This window comes from Danio rerio, chromosome 20, assembly GCF_052040795.2.
Source record: "Danio rerio strain M-AB ecotype USA chromosome 20, GRCz13ab, whole genome shotgun sequence".
Lineage (NCBI taxonomy): Eukaryota > Metazoa > Chordata > Actinopteri > Cypriniformes > Danionidae > Danio > Danio rerio.
The window spans coordinates 1042051-1067500 of record NC_141040.1 but is presented as its reverse complement, the minus strand read 5'-3'; the positions used below and the strand labels follow the sequence as shown (position 1 = coordinate 1067500).

Sequence of the window (25450 nt, the reverse complement as noted above, 5' to 3'; positions counted from 1 at the left end):
AAAGCAACTTTGGACGTTTTTTCTTTTTAGAAAAAAAAAAATGGATGCACGGTGGCTTTTGGTAGCGCGAACCCTTAACTGTTCTGTAGGTAATAATAATAATAATAATTATAATGTTATAATAATAATAATACTTAACCACTTTGATGACATTTTTGCGGAGGGATTTTAAAATGACCCCAAAAAATGTCAGATATTTTATTATATAATGTGATCGTTCCACTGCTTTATCTGTTAGTGCCGTCCCATTTTGCCTATTTCTGTTATCATATTATCCATCACATGACTTTTTAATTTGCATACAGGAACTTTATTCGGTAAATGTCTTTCCATCATAGTTTATGTGCATTTCCTTTATAAAGCGTTTATCTTACTCACTTGTGCATGTACGTTTTTTTTTTCGTGTATTTTCAAAATGTATGCACATCTTGGTGTTTCTATTAGCATTTTTTATTTATGCGCATATGCAAAATAGGTGGATTGAACAAGTTGGAGGGTCCTGCTTCATTAGAAGGAATGTCATGGAAGGAAAATCTGAGTTAAGGTGTCTACTGCTCTAACCCTCGTGTGCGGCGCTAATATAACCAAATCCCAATGGATTGTGGGTAAGGTTGTAGAGTGTTCATCTGAGGGCAGATTATGCTTAATGAAAGAAGTCCAGGTTTTTTTTTTACTGAAGGGTTTTCAGGATGATAGAGCTTGTCTGAGCTGTGAAGCGAACATTGACAGCAGAGATCTGTTTAAACACAAACAGGCTCAAGGTCTTGAAACATTTATTAGACAGGAACTCATTTACGGCCGCTGCTCTATAGACGGCGGCGGCGCTAATGAAAATGCTAAAGCCGAGAGCTCGGTCTGCCCGCTCGCTCAATTTCACACTGTACTTTCTGCTCTGTTTGAGATATGCATTTTTGATCGCTGCACACTTTACTTTTATAATGCCTTGTTTACCGGTCGCCGTTTCTCAAGGACGTTCGCCAACGTGAGGCGCAAATCGAAATTGACTCGCTTTTCTTTGTGTTTGTCGTGTCCGTTCATCAGTTCTCATCATTCACATTAAGGATCAACAGTGTTTTTGTCTTTGTATCTTTAATTAAATATAGAACTCCTTGCTCCACCTCTGACATCACACCTCTTTTAGCTGGCATCTTCAATCGATTCCCAATGGATGCAATCGTTTTCTCATTGTATATCCAACACATTTTTAAAGATATTTTTTAGTTCACCAAAAAAACGGCAAACACTGTCATACTACTTTTTAAAGGATTTTATTTCATTACATATCATATCTGTCTGTTAAAGTTATCTGAGCTTTTTCTAATTTATTCTTAAACCGTTTAATAGCAAAGTACTTAATCTTTTTTACCATTTTCTAAACTTTTGTTATCATTTTTTTTATTCAGAGTGTAAACAGAATAAACCATTTTTGACAAAGTAATTAATTATTGTGTCATCTGTAAGGAATGACGCTGGACAACAGACGTGAGGATCCATGTGCAGTTTATTTAAAGAGAAGTTGTGCAGGCGTTGGTCCGAACACAGGAGCATAAAGAAAATCAAAGAAACGAAATCTAAAAACACAGACAAATGGTCAGGCTGAGTGGCGAAGAATCAAAAATGACAGAACAAGGTTAAAATCAAAAGAAGCAAAGGCAAACAAGGAAAAACACTTTAAAATGTTATACATTGTAAATAAGACTCAGCAATGTGTGTGTGTGTGTGTGTGTGTGTGTGTATGTGTGTGTGTGTGTGTGTGTGTGTGTGTGTGTGTGTGAAGTGAATATAAAGTCCAGCCAATCAGTCCATAATGAGTTATCAGCTGTGTGTTTAATCATAGTGCATCAGGAACTGGTGTGTGTGTGAGGTGCATGATGGTATTTGTAGTCCAGTTCAGTGTCAAATGTAGTTCTCCAGTGATCTGCAAGGATTAAATCGCTGGTGATCTTGACACATCTTTTATTGTAATGTGGTACATTTTTGGTTTGATTTAATATTTTGGTATTTTGTACATTTTTGTATTTGAATAGAAAAACAAATCTGCATTTGAAGAGTTCATATGCAAAAACCTGTAAGTGCCGTCTGAAATTGAAAACGGTTACCGTCCCATGCCTTCTTGTCAATTTGTATATTTGCATTCATTCACTACTTCTATTTTTAAAATATATGTATTTTCTGTTTTTGTCCTGTCTCTGTCATTCTGTTGCACTGTAGAAGCTCCAAAACAAATTCTTTGTTTGTGTGAACACACCTGGCAATAAAGCTCTTTCTCATGCTGATAACATCACTGCATGTTTGTGTGATTTTTGGAGTGGCCTAGTCAAAGTCCTGACCTGAATGTAATTGAGATGTTGTGGCAATTCATGCTTAAAAACCCTCCAATGTGGCTAAATTATAACAATTCTGCATAGACAAGTGGGCCAATACATGTCATATCTGGCTCAGCCATGCAGCTATTTATTTTCAAGGGATGGCAGATGGAGAGAGAGTTCGGGAATCTCTCTTGGAACTTTATTTGGATGTCACCTTTTTTATTGCTGTTGAATAAGAAACTGTTTTTTTTTTTTGCTGTGTTCTTGGAGAGTGTGTCTCTGCCCTTGGCTGTATGTTTTTATGCAACCAACACATATATTCTCTTTGTCTGTTGCTTTGTTCTCAGCTCCTGGAGGGCAGTTTCACCTCGCAGGTCAGCCATGAAGTGGATGGTCTCATCTTCCAGCCTATAGGGGTGAGTCTGACACACACACAGAGTCGGTTCTTATCTTGCTTCTAGTCCAAATATCTAAAAACTCTTAAATGAAGAAGCATTTTCTAGATCAGCAAAAAAAAATCCTTATTTTCAGAGACAATAACTCAAAATTAAGTGAGTTTTTTCCTTAAAACAGCTTTAATAATCTTGTTTTCGCTTCGAAATAAGATGATTTTCCTCACCCCACTGGATTCTGAAGATTATTTTGCTTGTTTTAAGGGAAAACTCACTTCATTTTGATGTCTTTCAGCAAACAAGATGATATTTTTGCTTGTCTGTAAAACACTTCTTGATTTAAGATTTGTTTGTGATATTTGGAGGCGACGGTTCTGCACAATAATGACCTGCAGCGAGCTCAGGAGTAAATAAGAGGGTTTGTTTTAGGTTCGTTCAGGCTTCTCCATAAGTGTTTCAGTCTTTGGCAGCAATAATCCATGGTTAATGTTGTATTATACGGTGTGTGTGTTCGCACAAACGCTGTCAAGCTGTGATCTGAAATACTATTGAGGCTCCTGTCGACTCGAATCTAGACGTCATGCTCAGATGGGCTTTTGGTTTGCTGTGTAAACAGGAGTCTTGCACTAATAACATGTGTGTATGTGTCATGTTGTGTTAACCCGAGTAGACAAATTGGATATATTTACTAAAATATTATACATAATGGCCGGCATGGTGGCTAAGTGGTTAGAACTATCACCTTACATCAAGAAGGTTGCTGGTTTGAGTCCCGGCTGGGCCAGTTGGTATCTCTGTGTGGAGTTTGCATGTTCCCCCTGCGTTCGTGTGGGTTTCCTCCAGGTGCTCTGGTTTCTCCCACAGTCCAAACACATGTGGTACAGGTGAATTGAATAAGCTCGATTGTCCGTAGTGTATGAGTGTGAATGTGACTGTGTATAGATGTTTCCCAGTACTGGGTTGCAGCTGGAAGGACATCCGCTGCGTAAAACATATGCTGGATCATTGATAAATAAAGGGCGACCCCCGATAAATAAAGGGACTAAGCTGGAGGACAAGGAATCAATGAATTATACATGACTTCCGTTGTCTGATTGACTGTTCAGACCAGTGTTTCCCAACCCTGTTCCTGAAGGCACACCAACATTACACATTTTCAACCTCTCCCTAGTCAAACACACCTGAATCAACTCATCAGAGCATTAGAAGAGACTCCAAAACCTGAAGCTAATGGGTCAGATAAGGGAGACGTGTTGGTGTGCCTCTAGAAACAGGGTTGGGAGTCACTGGTTTAGACCGTTGGACAGATTATGTTTACATTAAGGTTATTTTAATACACAAAAACAACCAAAAAAATTTCGTTAGCTGAAATAAATAAAAAAAATTAACAGCTAAGACTTAGTGAATTTAACTATAATGTAAATTTGCACTGACAAGAAATTTAGCACCAGAAACAAATATTTTTTCTATGATTGTTTATGCATGAAAGACAATTATTAAAGTAATAATCAACATTTAAGCCTACATACAAAATGTGCTGCTGTTGATCTGCACTTGAAAATACAAAATAGTGATTACTGATACTGATTTTGGAGTGGCCTAGTCAGAGTCCTGCCCTAAATCCAATTGAGTTGCTGTGGCATGATCTTTAAAAAGGCGCTTTAAGCTTAAAAACCGTCCAATGTGGCTAAAATTCCCCCACAGTGCTGGAACAGACTGCAGGTTATGGAAATTGCTTGATTGCAGTTGTTACTGCTAAGGGTGGCCCAAACAGTTATTAGCTTTATTTCTTCAAACTGCATGATGGCTTTACTTGTGTTTTCTTTGACTATTATTTAAATTTGTTTGATGATCTGTGACATTAAAGTGTGACAAGCATGCAAAACTATTTAGAAATTAGTAAGGGGGCAATATACAGCATGAACAGCACACATGAGTAAACCCCACATGTGCGTGTGTGTGTAAATAAAATATTACATTATTATTAGCCCCCCTGCTTATTTTCCCCCAATTTCTGTTTAACGGAGAGCAGATTTTTTCAGCACATTTCTAATCATAATAGTGTTAATAACTCATCTCTAATAACTGATTTATTTTATCTTTGCCATGATGACAGTAAATAATATTAGACTAGATATTTAAAGGCTTAACTAGGTTAATTAGGGTAACTAGGCAGGTTAGGGTAAATAGTCAAGTTATTGTGTAATGATGCTAGACTATCGAAAAAAAAAAGTAGCCTAAAGGGGCGAATAATATTGTCCTTAAAATGGTGTTTAAAAAATTCAAAACTGCTTTTATTCCAGCCGAAATAAAACAAATAAAACTTTCTCCAGGAGAAAAAATATTATCAGACATACTGTGAACATTTCCTGAATCTGTTCAACATCATTTGTGAAATATTTAAAAAAGAAAAAAAGTTCAAAGGGGGCGAATAATTCTGACTTCAACTGTATGTATGTATATATATATATATATATATATATATACATTTGATCAGTTGAATAAGAGCGAATGCATGAATGCAGCATCCCTACTTTGGCATGCAGCAGGCATGTGGCTTTAAAAAACGTTGTGTACAGAGGACAGAAGACGGTCCCCGGAGGATAAACACACCACAGATTCTCCACAGGTGTGCCGGATTGAAAGCAGAAGCTTGGCATCAGTGTGCCGCTGACTGATTAGAAACAAAACGCCAGAGAGAGGCACTTTCAGTTGCATCATTAAAGCTGCACAAATCATAGGGGTTTTCTGACAAACATTTCCATTTTTCCAATACCGTTCAGTCCTTCAGCAAATGCAAGGTAAAGGTCACGCTCACCGCATTCCTGCGCGACAAGCGATCAATCACGTCAATACGTTTAAAAATGTATCAAAGCGAGTGTCCTCAAAAGCCCTTTATTCATACAGTGTAATGTGTTTTCTCTGCTGAGGTTTCTGTCTGCGCCCATATTGATTTTCTTCCCTGAAATGCAATGAGACATTTTGTGTACAGTGATACGGCAGCTTCACACACACACACACACACACAGACCTAACCCTGCTGAAGTTTGGGAGGTGTGCATTAGCAGGTCTATTGTAATAATTTCAGCCTTGCATTCAGAGTCACATGCGGCGCTCTCCTCATTTCCACATGTCCTCTGGCTGCTCATTTCGGAGGCAAGAATTCCTGTTGAGCTGAAACCAGCATAATGCACGAGAATGAAATCTGCAGCGAGACACTCATTCCACATGACCTTTTCCCGAGACGACGAGACGAGCGCTATTGAGGAGAAAAGAGGACACTTTGTACTTGAACGTGCTTGACAAGAACGTGGTGATCATCTTTCGTATCTTCGTTTAATTCTCATATGCTAATTGGCGGAAGAGTTGGTTTGAAGTTGCAGCGTGGCGAAGTTTGTCTTTTTAATTAAATATTCGATTTTTGGAGTTTCAGAAGAGAAAAGACTGATGTGTTTTATTCAAGCAATCTGATAAACAACTGCAGGGAACATAAAAACAGCCAAATAAGTCCATTGATTCATTAAAAATGGATGCACTACAGTCGGAAAGTTTAGCTAACAGAAGGAAGCAGAATAAAGCAGAGCACTCATGTACAGGTGAAGCCAGAATTATTCGCCCTCCTTTGAATCTTTATTTCTTTGTCAAGTATTTCCCAAATAATGTTGAACAGATACAGGAATTTTTTTACAGTATTTCCGCTAATATTTGTTCTTCTGGAGAAAGTTTTATTTGTTTTTTTTGTTTTTAATTGTTTTAAAGCCATTTTAAGCTCAATATTATTAGCCCCTTTAAGCAATATTAATGTTGGATTGTCTCCAGATTAATCCTCTGTTATACAATGACTTGCCTAATTACCCTAACTTTACCCTAATTACCCTAGTGAAGCCTTTAAGGCAGCATTTACACTGCACTGTTCAAGTGACTCAACTCCGATTTGTTTCTCCAGTCATGTGGCACAGATCGGATATGGCCCATGTACGTTTAAGCAGGAACAAATCACATGGATTCCAATGTACTCAGATCAGATTCAGGCCTTGTCCATATGTGGACATTTATCCGATATGAATCTGATCTGTGTTCTCGTGTCTGCAGTGTAAACAGGTAGATCGTATTTTTACCTGTCAATGCGAGTCGTGCATCATTAAAAACAATAGCGAATGACGTCAAGTCTGACACTTTCATTTCAGAACAGACTTCAGCAGAGTCCCAAACCTTAAATGTCATACACGAGGACTTCTATATTGTCATATAGCACAGGTATTTAAGCATGTTAACGAGAGCGAGAGAGTGATATGTCCATCACAAAACCAATATAACACTATTGCATATCTACATCACATGCATAAATCATGTCATGGACATTACATTAAGATGCTTAAAGGTTTAAAAAAAAAAAAAGCCTTAAAATAAGATGGACAAACGAGAAACTTTCTGTCCTAAACGATAGTAAAGCAGCTTGTCAAACGCTGTGAACAGATTACATGGAGGAATAGAGTAAAGAGCACTCTTTAAAGATTCACCTGATTTGTTGACAAGTGGGTTGTTGATCTATTCCTTGGCAGTTCGCAGGTCCTTTACTTGACCTTTTCCCCTACGCAAAGAAACTTCCCAAATACGTCTGTTTCTTACTCATTTTGCTGCTTTTGGGTTAAATTTGGATGCTACAGTGACCGACATGATTTGTAAATGCCTTTAAATAGAGAATTACAGGACTCCAAACTTGAAGTTATGAAAGCATGAATAACTGTTTCACATGACTTTCCAGATTGTCAACATTTCCTTTAAATAAAACTCCTCACAAATGGGTTCCTTTGTCTCAAATTAAAACATTTTGTGGAAAGTAGCTCTGTAGTAATTGGGATAAAGTACATCCAAGTGGTTTATTTTCTTACACAATTTCTGTTTAACAGAGAGCAGATATCTGCAGCACATTTTTAATCATGACAGTGTTAATAACTCATCTCTAATCACTGATTTATTTTGTCTTTGCCATGATGACAGCAGAAAAAATATTATGGGAAATACTGTGAAAAGTTCCTGAATCTGTTAAACATCATTTGGGAATTAAAATAAAATTTACAGGAGGGTGAATAATGTTGACTTCAACTCTAAATTGTTGTTATTTGCTTTTTATGTGCAGTACTTTTCTTAAAGTGCTTTATAAATTAAATCAGGGTGTCCGCCGGGTCTTAAAAATATATTAAAAGTTGAAAAATTAGCGTAGAGAAATTTAAGGCCCTTAAAAAGTATTAAAAGTCTTAAATGCTAGTTTGCAAGGTAGTAAATTTGATATAATTTTCGATGATTTGTACAGTTGTATGCTAAAGTTTGCCTGAATTAAATCTGAATATCAGGATGTGTTGTAAATATTGACTTCTCATCAATTACAAATTATCAGACCAGAGGTTTTGAATATCAGAAAATAGACTTTATTCTCCATAATAAAGCCGAGAAAGAGCAGAGCAGACCCCAGAGCATTCTGAAGTCTCTCCTGGACACCTTCTGAAGTCTCTCCTGCACCTTCTAAAGTTTCAGTGTGTTTGTTACAATTTTTATACAGGATTATTTGACGCACCCCTAAGTCTCTTTTTAACTCTTGACCATTTTTGAATAGGTTTTCTAGTCTAAGGGGTCCTGCTATTCTTGGCTCTCAGCCCACTAGCTCATGTCAACAGAGATATTACAGGTCTATGTCAGCAAAGTAAAGATGCAACTTATGCTAAGGAACTAAGTGTTTACATACATTGTTATGATAGGATAATAACTTGATAATATGTTACTCATTCTAACTTCTGACACATATAGCTTCATAGAAGTATTTAACATATATGATCAGTGCTTTACATATTCAGTTATTCTACACAATCAGTCACTCAGCCTTCTCCTAGTGTTGCTCCTGTGCAGGCATACTCATCTTACACAGACATATCACTGTATTTTTAACACAGGCTGGCATGTTTGCTGCAAACACTACATACATTTTGTGAAGAGAAATTTAACTGCTTTACACTTAGAAAATACTTCACACTGAGAGAATAAAATCTTCTTCAGATGCTGTGTACACTCTTAGAAAAAATGGTACAATGTTGTACCAAAGAAGGTACAAACCCTTGTCACTGGGGCAGCACCTTTTTATCTAACAGAATTGTACCTTAAGACAAGGAAACACATTTGTACCATTGAGGTTTGTTCCTTTAAGAACATGATTTATACCATGGGAAACCAAAATATACCTTCATCAAAGATACAAATGTTTTACCTGTTGTTTTGTAATATTGCATTATAGAACTTAATAATTATTGTTTATGAGTTTCTTTAAACACATGCTTTTAAATGATGATTCATGTTTTAATATGGAAATTATTCATAACTCACTTTGGCTTTCCAGTAATGTTTATTTTCATAGATATTCAAAGAAGTTGTTCAACACTTATCTACACTCTCAGAAATAAATGTACAGGAGCTGTCACTGGGGCAGTACCGTTTCAAAAGATGAATATTAGTACCCAAATGTACCTAAAAAGTACCTCTGAAGTACCAATATGGACCCTTCAGGTACAAATATGTACCGTTTGAAAAGGTACCGCCCCAGTGACAGCTCCTGTACCTTTATTTCTGAGATGAGAACAATTATGTATTGCATTTGAATTGTACCATAAAAGGGACAGAACAGTATCATAAGAGGTCTTTCCTGTACCATATAAGGTACAACTTTAACAAAGCTACAAAACTGGCCCTCAAGGAACATTGTTTGTACCACTGTGTACCTTTTTTTTCTGAGAGTGTAGTTTATGAAATCAATAAAATCCTACTGGATTTGACATCATGCTGCTTTGTTTACTGCAGAAACCAAGCCAACACCATTATTTCTGCAGGTCTATAGGTGTCAACCTGCTGAATTTGCTCGATTTGATAGATTTTTATTCAGTTTATGAATCATGTTTTAGTTTTAGATTAGTCTCTTACATTAATATGTAGTAACTATACTGTAAGATATAATCTAGCCAGTGTTTCCGGTTGAAAAGTGGTTTTGAGGTCTTAAAATGTATGGAAAGGGTCTTTAAAAAGGTATTAAAGCATATTGAATTTCACTCTCTGATTCCTCGATACTCTGTAAATAAACCAAAGTACAAACACAACTGGTGCACGTGTGACGAAATGTGACAGAATTCCAGCATCTCTGCATATGACGACACAGAATCTCTCAGCTTATTAGTATTGCAGCCTGATGCTTTGCTAAATGTGTCGGTAAGACTGGGATTAGATGCGTCAGGGCAGAGTAAGACATCAATAACACAAAGGCTATTTCATGCTCTACAAAAGGTTCAGTAGCGATTATATAGAGGGCAGAGGAGCCCTGCCTCTGGAAATGCTAAACCACTTTGACACCATGTTGTTGATCAGCCCTGCAGCTGTAGGGATTTTTTTATAGCACAAGCCAATCCGCCATATCCAAATCTCTTTAGCATTTCAAAAAGAAAGGCCCATTGAACCCTTTCAGGAGCCCGCCGTGTGCGTCCGCTGATAGCAGAGCGGTGTCACACGTCTCTCTTTGATGCTGAACAACGTCCTGTCGGTCTGCTCGGTGCACAGAATGCAGGGTTCTCGACCAACGCAACACAGATCCATTAAGTTAACGAATTCAAGTGGATTGAACATAAAACAATTGAGTTAATCCCAAAAAAATAGCAAGAATTGAGTATTTTGAACAAGCAGCAACAGCAAAACTACATTTGGGAGTGTATTAGCTAAAGGATTATGGCCTGTTTCTATTAAGTGGTACAGTTTGGTACGGGTTGCATTTCCACTGCTAAAATGGCACCAATGGTACCAGTTGGATTTTATGCACCATTCTGCTTTATGATAGGTCATGCAGTCTCTGTAAACTACAGGGGTTTTAGACCGATTTATGGCTGATATCCACCTGCCGAAGATCAGAGATGAAATCTTGTCGAAGACCTCGATCGGAATGATTCTTGATGCAGATTCTCTGTGAGCCGGTTAAAGATTTGTATCCCTAATCTATTCCTAATCTTCAAATCGGAGCCTCCCTGATCATATCAAAACATGTTTGATATTTAAGATTTAAAATTGGGCTGATAACGGCTGTGAAATATGTCTTCCAGCCTACTCCACATCACCAAAGACAAGAGTCAGGGAGAATCACGTCAGTTTTAATGAATAAATATAGGATAATCTATAATAAGCTTGAATTATCTGTTTTTTTAATATCCAGATTTATTGTTATGCTTATACATGTGTGTGGATATTTATGACGGGTGTATAAATGAACCTTGTTAAACATTTTGAACAGCGTTTTTAGAAATTATTTATTTATTTATTTTCTTTTCTGCGATGTCTTTAAATTGGTAGAATACAGTTGGTTCAATATCGAATTTCACATCCCAACACTAAAAAATAAAACGTTGAGTTAACTAATAATTTTAAAGCAACCTGCTTAAAAGCAATTTTGAGGTTATTCAACTTCAGTGTTTGAAGTTGTGCCAAATATTTTTTCTAAGTTGAGTTAAATCGAAGTTTTAAAGCAACTGGCTGCAAGGAACTTGAGTTTATTCAACCTTGTTTTTTTAAGTTGACTAAAAAGGCTGCTTTAAGTCAAGTATACTTAATGAAATAAGTCGATTCAACTTAATTTTAAAATTAATTTGGCACAATTTCAACCACTGAACTTTAAAAACTTTCAATTTCTTTGCGGCCGATGCATTAACATTTAGGTTAACTCATCTTTTAATGTTTGTCAGAGCAGGAAACAAAAGCTTAAATGAATAAATCAAATTATTACATCTCCTCAACAGATTTTATTAATATCATTGAACAACAGTTCTAAACATGCATTCAGGAGTAAACTCAACACTGAGCTCAAAAATACACCCACCTAACTTAGATTTTTAAACTGAATTAAAGTTGGAGTTTTTACAGTGAACCTCTTTCTGATGAATGAGATAATTGTGACATGATAGTCGATAATAGCAGCATTTAAAAACAAAGAATAAATGTTGCACCATTTAGAAACCAGCTCGTGGTTGACACTTGACAGTATGCAGAAAAGCATCATAACAGAACAGTCAAACATGAATGTACGTTCTCAGTTTTGGTTACTGACGAGTTCTGAAAAGTCAATTTTCATAGTAATGTTATTGTGATTTATAATGTTTACTGTTGGATTTGTCAGTGCATGATAGTTATATGTGGTTATACAGTTGAAGTGAGAATTATTAGCCCCCCTTGAATTATTAACCCCCTCCCCAATTTCTGTTTAACAGAGAGCAGATTTCTTCAACACATTTCTAATCATAAAAGTTTTAATAACTCATCTCTAATAACTGATTTATTTACTTATGATCACAGTAAATAATATTTGACTAGATATTCTTCAACATGCTAGTTTTCAGCTTAAAGTGACATTTAAAGGCTTAACTAGGGTAATTAGGTTACCTAGGCTGGTTAGGGTAATTAGGCAAATTATTGTATATTGCATGGTTTGTTCGGTTAAATATATAGCTTAAAGGTGCTAATAATATTGACCTTAAAAATTAAAAACTGCTTTTATTCTAGCCGAAATAAAACAAATAAGACTTTCTGCACAAGAAAAAATATTATCAGACACACTGTGAACATTTCCTTGCTCTGTTAAACATCATTTGGGAAATAATAAAAAGTCAAAAGGGGGGCTAATAATTCTGACTTATAATTAATAGAAAACATGTAACAAAGACGTATCTAACCTTTGCCGTGTGCTTTATTTTCTCACTCACACGTTATGTTGTCATGCCTGATAACGAGTATTTTTAAACAGTCGTGTGCTTTGTGGACATACTGTCAACGTCACTCAGCAAATAGTGCTCTTATTAAAGTCCTATATTGGATGTTGGATTTTCTAGCTCTAGACAGAAGGGCGACGAGAGCCAGAGGCAAGAAAAGAGCAGAAATTAGTCCCAATCTCACTGTCACTTAGTCCTTAACCAGCTGAGATACTCTTAATAATGGTGCATCATCTGACTACACTAACACCCAAGCACATCTCTATTACTTAGCTCTTTCACTTCCCTCTACTTCTCCGTTTTGTGTGCTCACGTGAATCGTTGGATGCCTGGAGATGCATTGGTAGGGGAAGTGCCCTTCAAAAAAACATTTTTGTCAAATTGAGGTCTATAAGAAATTTTCTAGATATACCAGGTAGAACTGCAATATTTTTTTTAAATTAAGCAATTTAGCCAGTCATTTTTTCATTTTATTTTCAATATAGTGGAAGATCACAACAGAACACATTTGATATTATGCAGCACCTACAGATAGTCTCAGTCTGTCCCCATCCCATTGGCTGGATGGATTCAAAAATGGTCAAACTCAACAGAGATGTTGAATAAGTGTAGTTGCTGACATAATGGTGGCTGAAACAGCTCTTCGTATATCTCTCCCTCCACGTACATGGTTAACAGCTGCACTCAATATAGTTTTACTGGATTCAAAGGACCAATTTTAACTTATGATCACACCGGTGTGATCACCCTTGGCTGGTCCCAAAAGCGTACGATCACACTGGTGTGATTAGAGCATTCAGAGCACATGTCATTATTGTATACTGTCACTAAAACAAGTTTCTGATACAATATAATATTAAAATTATTGTTTTATTATTTTCATAAACGTATTGGCATATAACTTGCTTTATTTTAACGTTTGAACTTTTTTTCCAGCTCATTTCATATCAGACAAATGTCTTCTTTAAAATGAGGTCAGGCTTAAATCTGTTAAACTAATTTAAAGCAGTGGTTGCTATACCGTCATATTTTTATTAGAAGTACACTGTGTTTGATGTGCATTGAGTTTCTTATGCACATGTTATTGAATATGTGCAATAAAACATTTGGAGGGAAAGTTGAATCTGCTCACTCGGGTTTGGAAGAGGTTATATCTTTGTATCTGCATTAAAAAGGGCCAGCAGAGGCGATGCTTTTGTGTTTACTTACATGGCAATATAAGGCTTCTCATAGCAGTAGTGTTTCTTGAGGGTCTCCACAAGACGGCAGTTTAATTTGCCAGACGCAGACACACAATCTTCCCGCTTTATCCCCTTGCTCATAAAAAAAAAGATTGTTTTAGTTTCAGCAACTTTTTAGCAGCTCTGTTTACCGACAGCTTATTAGATTGTACTATAGAAAGTATCTTTAGGGTATCCGTACAGCCATTTTTTTTTCTGAAGAATGCAATTTTCTCCACTACAAAAGTGTTTGTACGCCCTGTTTTATACAAAGACAAGTTTCTGCCATGTTAGTCTTAAAGACTTTTCGACGGGTGAGGTTTTACAGCAGAGTTCTTCTTTATCTCTTATGCGATACCATGAGGGACGTAATTTCCTGCGCTTTTCACGTGCGTGCGCAGATAAACAAGATGACTGTTAAAAAATATTCTATATTATTTTCTCCAAAATATGTAAAAATGCTCATCTCTCGGATGGAGAATATTGTCTGTTGGTCACACGTTTATTTTGGACCTCTCGAAGTGGCACGTTTGAGCTGTCAAAGCTAAATCTCTCTCATTATAGCGAATGAAGCTGTCTACTCTAAAACACACACACACACACACACACACACATGGAGAGAGAGAGAGAGAGGATGGAAGAGTGACAGCTGTGTTTGCAGAGAGTTTATAATAACCCCTCCGCACACCAACCAATCACACAGCCCTGCCTCTCTTTTGCTATTAATGACATTTTCAGCAAAATGCCAAGGAGTCACTTTTAGCTTGTAGCTGCTACACACACACATACGCATGATGGTTTATGAGGACTCTCCATAGGTGTAATGTATTTTATACTGTCAAAACGCTTATTATATGGCCTAACCCCACCTCTACCCTTAAATCCAACCCTCAGGGAAAACCCCTGGCCAAATTTTAAATGTCAAAACCCCATTAGGCATGATTACAAGGACGTCAGGTATGTCCTTGTAAACCACTGTAATTGTTTTTTAGAGTGTAGAAACTGTATTATAGGAGGACTTCGAAAAAGTAGGTTTCTGACTTAAGACTAGATGGCTAATTAATTAAATTAATTAAGGGATAATTGGTGTCAATATTCTCAGGACCACCCAATGAATGTGTCAAGACAAGTTTCATAACAATAGGCGAAAGTTATTAGCATTTTTAGAAATATCGCATACCGACTTTCATAACAATTTGCCAATGCATCTGTAAAATATAGCAAAATTTGACATAAATCAAAATGGCTCACCTGGGAAAATCAGGCATCATTCGACTTGGCATTCTTCGCCGTATGTATAAAAAAAAAACAATTTTATGAATTTTGGACAAAGGATTGAGAAGGTATAAGTTAAAAAATCCATTTTTCTATCTCCAGACCACTAGGGGGCAGTGCACCCAACGCTGCAGCTAACTTCAGACCATGGTTGTCATAACACACACCAAGTTTGGTGTAAATATGTCAATGTGGTACACAGAAAAATCCTTTTCAATTTTCAATGTCAATTTTCGCAAGTTCTACGTTAAATTTGTTCGCAGGTTCATCAAAAAACAGTTCTTTAAATCTACTTGAATTGAATATGTTTGGTCAGCATGGTCTGTAGATCATGTGATTCAATTTTGGTGAAAATCGGAAAAATGGCCTAGGACGAGTTTGTTCAAACAGGTTTTACGAAAAATTCAAAATAGCGAAAAAAAAAAGTCATAATGGAAAATGACGTCATAGGATGTGTCTGAATCAGCTTGAGCCATTGAATCAGAGAATTTTTTTTATTGTAGACCATTTGGCAAACGTTATAACGATAAACACTGGACAGGTCGTGGCGCTAGAGAGTTTGAGTTGAAGATCAGACTGTCCTCTATCAGTGTGCCAAAGTTTGCGCAAATGCCAAAAAACGGTTCTTAGGGCTGCCATAGACTTCCAGAGCAGAAGAACAAGAGGGAGAACGCTAGACGTCAGCCAAGACTTGTCTGTTCCTGGAGTCTCACAGGAATCAGTCGCATGCTCTCCACTCCTCCATGACCACCACAGCAGCTGCTCAGGATACGGCCTGGTCCAGGATTATGGAAACTTTGGGATCATCTCTTCACAGGTCTTGAATCGGATCAGTGGCGCTGCATAGTCTCTGGAGGCCTCAGGATGAGTATCCCCAGGTGGAAATAATTAGCGTAGCCGCTGTTCATAGTGTAAGTAAACGAGATGCGTGGAGCAAATTCACGCATCATATCACTATGTGAAGCATTGTGTGTTTTTACTAAAGATAGGTCTTTAATCTAGTTTTGAACTGTGAGAGTGCTTTCGAGCCTCGGACATTATCAGGAAGGCTATTCCAGAGTTTAGGAGCCATAAATGAAAAGGCTCGACCTCCTTTAGTGGACTTTGCTATTCTAGGTACCACCAGAAACCCTGTGTTTTGAGCTCTTAAAGAGCGGGTTGGATTGTAGATATGGTCTATTATATGGCATGTGGTCTATTATGTTGAACGTGGAAAAAAACCCTGTTAAATATGTATTGAAGTGTGAGGACACAGGACATGTCCTCATAAAGCACATCTATGTTACAATACCTAGACCATATCTGTACTAGTACACACACACACTTATAAACAAGGCTTTCCGTCTTCGATCTGCTTCTGGTTTCTTCACATCACCTGAGCTGCTCTCTGTCTCTCTCTCACACACACATGATTGTGTTCCTGCACACCTAACAGGCATCAGCTGCTTCAGTGTCTTTGATGTGTGGTGGAAAACACACACAGACACGTGTACAGACTAACACCGTACAGACTTGACTTTCATTGACAGGGAATCGAATTCTTCCGTTGTCTTGTTTTATGAGGAGGCTGAAGCATGCATGCAATCTCTTATGAAGCCATTTTCCATTTTGGCCAACAAGGACTAGACATGAACAACTCGAACCAAAGCTGTGAATGTTTAAACTCGCCTCCATTCTCCTTCCTATTTCATCACCGACTCGTCACATGGGTTTGAAGATCACGAGAACTCGCAGAAACACTTCACGTAGGGTCAAGGATACGCCGAACTCCTAAAATGATCACCAAAAAATAGCGTAAAATTAGTGTCGCAATGAAAATCCATGAAGATGTCCTCACTGTTTGGCTTATGAAAACGCTATATCAGATCAATAACTGGATTACATGATCAGACATCCAGGCCAGCGTGCATAAGGAAATTGCCTTGCGGTAATTGAATATCTCTGACAGAGATAGATGTGCGTAATATCACCTTTTGCCGGTGGCGTTTGAGATCACTCAGGATGGGAGGTATTGGCTTCGTGTGCCAGCTTTGCACTGGCCTGTGACCTGTCATTTATCGGCACGTTCTTGTTTTCCAAATCTGCTATTAGGAATGAGACTCTTTCCTCTGACATGGTTTTGTCAAGGTCTTGTCCTCTTAAACATCACAGTATCACTGCTTATTATGCATCTCCCTTGAATACTTGATTCTGATTAGTCAGTTGGAGATTCCAAGATATGTTATTCCCAGATAACAACTGCTGAATCTAATAACACAGGCTCATCTGGGTACTGCGAATCATCTTGAGAACATTCATTTTCTTTTCGGCTTAGTCCATTTATTAACCTGGCTTCGCCAAAGATTAACCGCCAACTTATCCAGCATATGTTTTGTGCAGCTGCAACCCATCACTGGGAAACATCCATACACTCTCATTCACACTCATACACTACGGACAATTTAGCCAACCCAATTCCCCTATAGCATATGTGTTTGGACTTAAGGGGGAAGCCGGAGCACCCGGAGGAAACCCACGCCAACACGGGCAGAACATGCAAACTCCACACAGAAACGCCAACTAACCCAGCCGAGCATAGGCGGAGCGTGTGTAAGGCTGGGGAAGGCCTAATAACAGAAGAAAGCAACTCAGATAGGTTTTGAGCAAGCAAATGGAGAGTAAACGATGACAGAATTTTCACTTTTCCTTTTAGAATTGTGAAATTTTATGAAATGTTATTAAAGTCAGTGTGTTTTTTAATCTGATAACATTATTTAAAATAGCCAACATGATATAAACTAAAACAGCACTGTTAATAACCCTAGCAAACATGAATAAATTACTGTAGTGGTTGATTTTAGCTGCCTAACTAACAGTAAAACAGCGGTTTAGTCCTTATAATTCCTTATAAACACTGTTGGTGTATGAGTAGGCCCTCCTGGAATCTGCACGCGCATAAATTCTGCAGATTTTCCCCAGATTTTTAGCCCATCATTAACTCTGTTTATTTACTTGAGTAAATGTGTGTAAATCTATATTATTTATTCATATTTTTTTTATTAATTACAGTAATATTATTGGCTAATATGAAAATGTTCATCTGAATTATGTACAATCCAGTTTGTACAGTTATATTTTCTGTCTTTTAATAGATAAATTATATGACAAACTTACTTTGTTTACCAAATAAAAGGAATCTAATTGGATTTGCATTTTAAACATTAAATAAAAGTTACAAATATATTATTTTTTATTTTATATATTAAGGTTTTAGTTATGATACTCCCAAAATATCTGAAATCAGCAGACTTTCACCAAAACTCTCTGCAGAAATAGCAAAAAACGTCCGCAGAGCGCTATGTGTAAAGCGCTTTGAGTGCCCAGAAAAGCCCTATATAAATGTAAGGAATTATTATTATTATTATTATTATTATTATTTTTTTTTTTTATAGAAAAATTGATCACAGCAGCTGAATTGAAGAGCAGTACTGATGAACTTAACATTTGTGGGTGATTTTGGTTTTGTTTTGATGGTGGTATTGCTGCTGTGAACAGATGAATTTGGAGTCTTTGAAATCCTGCTAATGCTGCTTTCTACAAAGCCCTGTGCGGAAACGCGCCCACGCAGCACTTGTTGTCTTCTGAGACTGTTTTAGCCTCCTAACAGCCACTCAGCTCAGACCCTTTTTTATTCTGCTTTCAAAACATAATTACCATAATTATGGCCATTTTTTTATTCTATTATAATGAAAACAGCTAAAACACTGCAATGTTAACACAAGGAGCACACTTTGACTTGAGTGTGTGTTCATCGCATAGTGAACAGCTATACTCTTAACACCCTAAGGTTTCTCACTACTGAGATATGATATAAGATGGTTCTACCCAAAGTGACTTACACCCTTGAATAGGGCACAGTTGGGGGTTCAGTGTCTTGCTCAAGGGAATCACCTTAGCTGTGGTATTGAGGCTGGAGGAGAGTGTTGGATGCTCACTCCAACCGCTTACAATCCCTGCCAGGTCTCGAACCGGCAACTTTTGGATCACAAGTTCAACTTTCTAACCCAGGGGGGCCCAAAAAAAAAAACAAAAAAAAAAACATATCATTGAGAGCCGTGGGCCAAAGGTAAATATACCAAATTATAATACTTTGCATTCGCTATGGGTAATTTCCTAATATATTTCACAATATTTATAAAATAAACAGAAAACATGACTTTAAAATGTATTGTCTAATGCAGTATGACATTTTAAATGATCACTGTAATAAAAACAATCACATGTTTAACACAGTGGAGTTCAATGCTGAATACACTAGTCGAGCACAATCTACTTTTGACTTGATTTGCTGACCAAAGTCTCTGCATTGTCATGTACATTTCAGCCAAATCTGATTCATTTACATAATTGAATTAAAACATTTAATATCTGTTAGCTTTTAACAATAAAACAAGCAAAGGGTTGCATTAAATTTGAATTGCCAATCTCTAAACCATCCCTATCATACTTCCTCGCTTCTCAGATGCCATGGTGGGCCAAATCAAAGGTTACTATGGGCCAAGTTTGGCCCACTGGCCCTAGTTTGGGCATCACTGCTCTAAGCATTAGGCCACAGCTGTGTCGTTCCAATAATCCTATTCAATGAGGTTGTTTATAGTAAAAGCACACTCTGTTTAAGGCAGGGCTGTCCACACTCGGTCCTGGAGAGTTTTGCTTTAACCCTAATCAAACACACCTGAACAAGCTTTAAGCTCTTATTAGGTATACTAGAAACTTCCAGGCAGGTGTATTGAAGCAAGTTGGAGTTGGAGGAACGACTCCAGGACCGACTTTGGACACCCCTGGTTTAAGGCATAGGTCTCAAACTTGATTCCTGGAGGGAATGCACAGTTTTGCTCCAATCCCAATCAAACACAGCTGATCCAAATAATTAAGATGATCAAGACTACTAGAGACTATTAGGACCTACTCACACTATACTATCAGAACCGTGTCCAGGCCCGTTTCACGGATCGTTTGAGAAGTGTGAGTGCTCTGAATCAGTCTCAGACACGGTTCACTTGGCTGGCCCTGGCCGAAGAGGTGTGCCTGAGCGCGGTTCACTTGGGCTTTAGCGAGGTACACTTGTGTGTGAGTGCAAAACGTGCCTAAGCCCGAAACTGAAAGCGAGACGTGACTTTTAAGGAACTGTTTCATATGGATTTATTAATCATTCTTACTGTTCAGTGAACGCAAACTGCCGTAGTTTATTAAAGACGTAAACCCCTCACTGCACCACAGCTGCACCTTCAGCAAACCTCATAATTCCTGCAGCACGAGACCTTTCTGATTGTTTAGGAGCTTCAAAAGTGGCTGATCAGTTCGGCGAAATATTTGACTGCATGTCACCACATCCCAAACGACTTAAACGATATAACTAAAGAAATCTCCACTGTGCTGAGCGAGAGAGCTTACTGAACAGCGCAGCATCGATGACGTAAGCATGCCCAGGCCTGAAAGTGATGTGAGTGCGGGCTTTCTTGGGAGACGGGAGATGGGACAAGCATGCTTTGGTCCGCTTCAAGGCAACTGTACATAGTGTGAGTACACCCTTAAGCAGGTGTGAGTTAGAGGTGGTTGGAGATAAACTATGCAGAGCTGCGGCCCTCCAGGAATTGAGTTTGAGACCACTGGTTTAAGGGATGAGGTCCATTTGGAAAAAGCACATTTGTTTTAAAGTCAACCGAAGCCCCCCAACCCTTGTTCGAGACGCACAACAAAAGTTGTGTTTTGGACTCGGACTCTGAAGTATCAGCTAGAACCTCGGGTTTTGATATCTAATTGGATGCGTGAAGATCTCCACTGTACCTCCAGGAGCAGAATTGAACATCGCTGTTTTCAGCTGTGCTGTTTTTGGGGGAATTATTCTGTCCTGTCTCTTTTACACCCGACTCTGTAATCCCCTATTCAATAAGGTGGGCTGTTTGTTGCAAAAGGAGGCTCTGTTAAAGGTATCGGGTCCATTTGGAAGAAGCACATTTAGGCAGTGTGCTAAGGCAGTGAATAACAAACCCGTCCCCTGTTCGCAGCACACAACAAAACATCATACCCGGAGGTTTTTGGATCCATGAAAGCCTCTACTGTACCTCCAGGAGCAGAAATGAACACCCCTGTTTGTGTTATTTTGAGAGGATCATTCTGTCCTGTCACTTTTACACCCGACTCTGTGTGTTTATAGGACCAGAAGGAGACACTGTCAGGCCGGCCTAACCTGCTGTGATGCAATAATATGACAAGTGATAAAAGCTCTTTCATGTTAAATCCGAGATTTTAGCAGCGACGGGGAGCAGGACATTTTGTTCAGCCACTTTTTCTTTGGTTCTGTGTGTTTGTACTCACATATACAGTGTGTACACACAGTACATATCTGCTGTGTTCTCGTTGTGTGTGATTGGATCAAACTATCCAGCATTCGGTCTTCCACTGATGATCTGACTATAAGAACCAAGTTAGGGCGTGATTTTCAGACGTTTCCATCTCCGAGACAGATGGTGGGATTATTCTAGTCGTCCACACTCCACATTAGAGGTCTGCATTCCCGCGGATGTCCCGCGGGCGCCGCACGACCCGTCCAGATTTCTGCGGCGTGGGAATAAATTTCCGAATAAATCGCGGGAGCGGTCTGTAACGGGTTTAATTTGGGACGGGAGCGGGCTGTCTAGCAATATCGCGGATATTGCTATGCGAATGAGAGAGAGAGAGAGAGAGAGAGAGAGAGAGAGAGAGAGAGAGAGAGAGAGAGAGAGTGAGCTTTGCCTGTGTGTGTGCTTGGTGCTTGTGTGTGTGTGTATGTTAGTGCGCGCGCGTGAATGATAGAGAGAGAGAGAGAGAGAGAGAGAGAGAGAGAGCTTTCCCAGATAGCAAAATACACTCGGGCCAGTTCCGGCTAGATTATCGCCTGCCGGAGACTTACCACTTAGCCCGGCTCCGGCTGCCGGACTCCGGATGCTTGTGGACTCACTGCCCGATTCCAGCCCGAATCAACCGGGCCAGATGCGGCGGCCGTAAGCAAGCTGACGCTGCCGCATCCGCGCCAGAATCGGCCCGAGAGTAATGTGCGCTGCGGCCCGTAGCTGTCGCGACTCAGTATTTATATACCTTTATATAAAACCTTTTGGTATTACATTGGTACTTGATACATGGTATTACAAGCCTTTGAGTTGATATAACAGCAAACGCCTGTGTGTCTGCTTGGTGCTTGTGTGTGTGTTAGTGCGCGCGCGCGCGTATGAGAGAGAGAGAGATTTGTCTGTGTGTGTGTGTGTGCTTGGTGCTGTGTGTGTTTATACCAACACAATCTCATGGCAATTCGTAACTTATTCATTTAGTGGCTAGTTCGTATGAATTCGTACGATCTAATTCGTACCATTTAGTACAATTTGCTCATCCCCCAATGACAGTTAGGGGTGGGGTTAGGTGCCACGCCTCCTTTTTAAAATCGTACCATTTCGTATGACTGAACTCGTACGAATTCGTACGAATTAGCCACTAAACTGGCAAAACGTAAAATACTTACGTTTTCTCGTGAGATCAGGCTGGTTTATACAGACAGCTTGGCTGTCTGGACTGTATAGCTGGGGGATTTTCGGTTTTGTTCTCCCCCGCTCTTTAGCGGGATCGGGCGTGGCGGGCAGAAAACGGGGCGGGTTGGGCAGCGGGACAATAAATTCGTAATATAAGCGGGAGCGGTCGGGTTCGGGCTAAAACCTGGCGGGTTCGGGCGGGAGCGGGATTCAAAATTTAGTCCCGCGCAGATCTCTATTCCACATTCGTCCATGTCCAGTATTTTAATTATCAGACGCAAATGGAAGATCTTTTGTGTAAACCAAGAGTTTGTGGTTGTTGAAAGCCTGCTAACAGGCGAGTCGTACGGCAGCCTTATGCATTAGGCAGAAGTGAAAGCTCCAGGTAAACAGGTTAGTCTGGCATGAAGGAATGTTAACAGGGTCGCGCTTGTTTCCATGGTGATGCTTGGGGTTTGTGTTGCGCTCTTGATTGATTTTCACCCCTGCATTGACTGCATTTGACTCCATCAAGGACTAACACGGCTCTGCTTTTGAGATCTTTGTGTGTCAGCCACATGACTGAATAACTCAGTGAGTTGATTTGATTAAGGAACACGCCGTCTAACTGGCTTTAAAAATGTTTTGACAAGCCATAAGAAGATGCGCGGCGGTGGCAGTCCGACCTTGGTCTGTCGTGCTTGAATACAATACAGCGTTCAAATGCAAAAACCTTCAGGCATTCGAGCCGCAGCAGTAACTCAATCCCCATAAAAGCCTTATTGTTTCAGACGCCTTTCACAAATTTCCAGGCCTGACAATCCTCGGCATACCTCGAGTGCTTTCAAAATCATTCTTTTGATTTACCTTCCACAGTCATCCTTGACTTTTTGTACTGGAAAAGTTTTGAAAGTTCTTAAAATATATCCTCGGATTGACCCATCGCTAAGCACACTCCCATTCAACCCCAACAGTTTGACACACACACCAATCTGATGCGTTTTCAGAAAGGTGTTTGCTCAGTTCTTATGTAAGGCTGTATCTCTTATGTGTTCAGATGCTGTTAGACATCACCATTCCACCTTGAACGACCCCAAACGAAGACTCTCTTTCTAAACTTACTCTAGCCTAGGGTAAACTCAAAGTTATACCTTGAAAACTAAAGATAAAACACATTGGTTATTCATTAAAGCTGAACTTTTTATCTGGTGAGGAAGCTTATAGGCATACTTGCCAACATTTGTCTCTGAAGGTCCAGGAGACCGGGGGGCGAGTTGAGTGGCAAACCGGAGAACCCAGGAGGTGTTTGTGGTGTTAGTGAACTTTTCCATGGACCGGCTTTGGCACTGGAGGAGATTGGATTCTACCAAAGTGGACAACCAAGAGGGGATGTTGAAGACTGTACCAAAACACGAGGGGAGGTGGAATAACAGGAGATTTCCGGGAGAAATAACAAAACGGGAGCATGGCAGGAGATGAGTGTGAAATATGGGAGACTCCCGGGATAAACGTTGTGTTAGTGTTGGCCGGTATGCTTATTGATGAACTTTGCTGACATTGATTACAATATAAATATAGACTGTGTGCAGTGGGTAGTGCTGTCGCCTCACAGGTCGCTGGTTTGAGCCTCGGCTGAGTCGGTTGGCATTTCTGTGTGGAGTTTGCATGTTCTCCCTGCAGTTGCGTGGGTGTCCTCTGGGTGCTCCGGTTTCCCCCACAGTCCAAACACATGCGGGACAGGTGAATTGGGTAAGCTAAGTTGTCTGTAGTGTATGTGTGTGAATGGAAGTGTTTGGGTGTTTCCCAGTGATGGGTTGCAGCTGGATGGGCATGCGCGGTGTAAAACATATGCTGGATAAGTTGGCGGTTCATTCTGCTGTGTCGACCCCTGCTTAATAAAGGGACTAAACTGAAAAGAAACTGAATGGATATATTTTTTAAGTCATAAAAGTCTTAAAATAATCATTAACTCGTCTTCTTTTCTGATGAGTATTTCTATTAGTGGCCTATAAAGGGTTGAAATGTAAAATTGTTGAGCAAAATTCGACTAAATATTGCCAAACGTTGCCCATTGCATACCTCCGTCAAGGTCCGTCACCTTGAGCTAACTCACTTAATCACTTACTCAGCTTAATCATTCATCTTTTCTAAATGTACCTTAATTTAACATCAGGGATTTATACTCACTGGCCACTTTATTAGGTACGCCTGTCTAACTGCTCGTTAACGCAAATTTCTAATCAGCCAATCACATGGCAGCAGCTCAATGCATTTGAGACGATCTGCTGCAGGTCAAACTGAGCATCAGAATGGGGAAGAAAGGGAATTTAAGAGACTTTGAACGTGGCATGGTTGTTGCTGCCTGGCTGCTCTGAGTATTTCAGAAACTGCTGATCTACTGGGATTTTCACGCACAACCGTCTCTAGGGTTTACAGAGAATGCTCCGACAAAGAGGAAGTATCCAGTGAGCGGCAGTTCTGTGGACGCAAATGCCTTGTTGATGGTCAGAGGAGAATGGCCAGACTGGTTCCAGCTGATAGAAAGGCAACAGTAACTCAAATAAGCACTCGTTACAACCGAGCTCTGCAGAAGAGCATCTCTGAACACTCAACACGTCCAACCTTGAGGCGGATGGGCTACAGCAGCAGAAGAGCACACCGGGTGCCGCTCCTGTCAGCTAAGAACAGGAAACTGAGGCTACAATTCACACAGACTCACCAAAACTGGACAATAGAAGATTGGAGAAACGCTGCTGCTCTGATGAGTCTCCATTTCTGCTGACACATTCGGATGCTCGGCTCACAAAGCATGGATCATCCTGCCTTGTATCAGCGGTTCAGGCTGGTTGCAGCTGGAAAGGCATCTGCTGTGTGAAACATATGCTGAAATAGTTGGGGGTTCATTCTGCTGTGGCGACCTCTGATAAATAAGGGACTAAGACAAAGGAAAAT

At 39.3% G+C, this 25450-nt stretch overlaps 2 protein-coding genes across 8 annotated transcripts in view; both read left to right on the top strand.

Annotated features, from left to right (window-relative positions):
* The window catches only part of lats1 (large tumor suppressor kinase 1), a 777671-nt gene that overhangs the window by 258084 nt on the left and 494137 nt on the right, over positions 1-25450 (top strand). The window lies entirely within an intron of this gene.
* Positions 1-25450, top strand: part of rngtt (RNA guanylyltransferase and 5'-phosphatase) — a 176688-nt gene that overhangs the window by 106228 nt on the left and 45010 nt on the right. For 6 of the 7 annotated variants that reach the window (XR_015517531.1, XR_015517530.1, XR_015517532.1 and 3 more), the window contains 1 exon segment: positions 2657-2725. Coding sequence is in view for 1 of the 7 variants with exons in the window: in NM_212867.2 (NP_998032.1) it covers positions 2657-2725 (69 nt within the window). In the remaining 6 variants the exon portion in view is untranslated. 7 annotated transcript variants of the gene reach the window in all.